A 1582-nucleotide genomic window follows, 5' to 3' on the forward strand; every position below is an offset into this window, starting at 1 on the left:
TCTGTCTCTGTCTCTGTCTCTGTCTGTCTGTGTGTCTGTGGCGGTCTCTGTGTGTCTCAGGTCTGCTGCTGGAGGACAACCCATCCATAAGAGCTATCACTCTGGGACACGGTCACATCCTGCTGGGGACGAAGAACGGAGAGATCCTGGAGATCGATAAGAGCGGCCCCATGACGCTGCTGGTCCAGGTGACATCATCACAGCAGAGGACACGTAGTGACATCACGGTGACGACACGGTGATGTTACGAGGACGTCATGGTGATGTCACAGTGATGTCATAGTAATGTGGGGCGGCAGATTCACACTCAAACCCTTCAAACATGAAGCTGTACCGTTTTACAAACGTGTCAAACGTCACACGCCTGGGACACACGGCGTGTGACGGTGACCTCGCTGACCGGCTGCGGCTTGTGTTCACACAGACGGCGGGTTAATAACTAACAGTCCGTAAAGAGTTAATAACAAACAGTCCCTAAGGGTTAAATGAGCCGAGCAGCTGCTGCACCGCCATCAAGACAGTCATCAAATATTTCGCAATAAAAGCCTGCTATTAACTATTGAAAGGACTGTGTTCACAGAAACGCTTACAGAGGGCTTTTATTTTGAAACAGAAACGAGAGAAGTGGACTTAAACGGAAATAAAAGCGATTTTTTGATATTTTTCATGTCAGAAACAGATAAAGACATGAAAGAGAAAGGAGGCGTCCCATCAGCGTGACAAAAAACATTTTCACTGAAAACCGCACACGAGCCGCAGCTGAGCCGCCGCTCGGGCCGACGAAAAAGATTGTTGACAGTAAGGATATTTTTGGGAGTTTTTCTGCTGTGAGGGCCAGAGGACAGAGTGATGTCCCCTGAGGGACACTGTGATTTCATATATCTAATATGAATATAAGGGCTTCACTGCAGTCTGTGGTGCGTTCACTGACTGCAGGCTGTTGCTCCTGCTGTGTTCAGGGTCACATGGAGGGGGAGGTCTGGGGTTTGGCGGCTCACCCGCTGCTTCCAATCTGCGCCACCGTCAGTGACGACAAAACTCTGAGGATCTGGGAGCTGTCAGCCAATCATCGCATGGTCGCTGTCCGCAAACTAAAGAAGGGTACGGAGACTCACCTGAGTGTTAGTGTGTGTATGTGTTACCTGTGTATGTGTGTGTGTTACCTGTGTGTTTTTACCTGTGTGTGTATTACCTGTCAGGTGGGCGGTGCTGCGCCTTCTCTCCTGACGGGAAGGCGTTGGCGGTGGGTCTGAACGACGGCAGCTTCCTTGTGGTGAACGCCGACACGCTGGAGGACATGGTGACCTTCCACCACCGCAGGGAGCTCATCTCCGACATCCGCTTCTCCCAAGGTACCTGAACTCACCGCACAGGTGTGACGCAGGATGAAGGTGATTGGTTGGCGTTCGATGAGTCATGGCTGTGTGTGTTTCAGACGCCGGGAAGTACCTCGCCGTGGCGTCCCACGATTCCTTCGTGGACATCTACAACGTCCTGACCAGCAAAAGAGTCGGCATCTGCAAAGGAGCCGGCAGCTACATCACACACATCGACTGGGACTCCAGAGGTAACACACACACCC

At 51.8% G+C, this 1582-nt stretch overlaps 1 protein-coding gene across 1 annotated transcript; it reads left to right on the forward strand.

Annotated features, from left to right (window-relative positions):
* Positions 1-60: 60 nt before the first annotated feature.
* Positions 61-1567, forward strand: LOC121937768 (echinoderm microtubule-associated protein-like 6; the record flags this gene model as incomplete). Its single annotated transcript, XM_042481090.1, has 4 exons — positions 61-188; positions 960-1101; positions 1200-1352; positions 1436-1567. Coding segments are annotated over 4 exons (555 nt in total), but the record flags the coding sequence as incomplete, so codon positions are not given.
* Between the last annotated feature and the right edge of the window lie 15 nt (positions 1568-1582).

Source organism: Plectropomus leopardus, unplaced genomic scaffold (genome assembly GCF_008729295.1).
Source record: "Plectropomus leopardus isolate mb unplaced genomic scaffold, YSFRI_Pleo_2.0 unplaced_scaffold27424, whole genome shotgun sequence".
Classification (NCBI taxonomy): Eukaryota; Metazoa; Chordata; class Actinopteri; order Perciformes; family Serranidae; genus Plectropomus; species Plectropomus leopardus.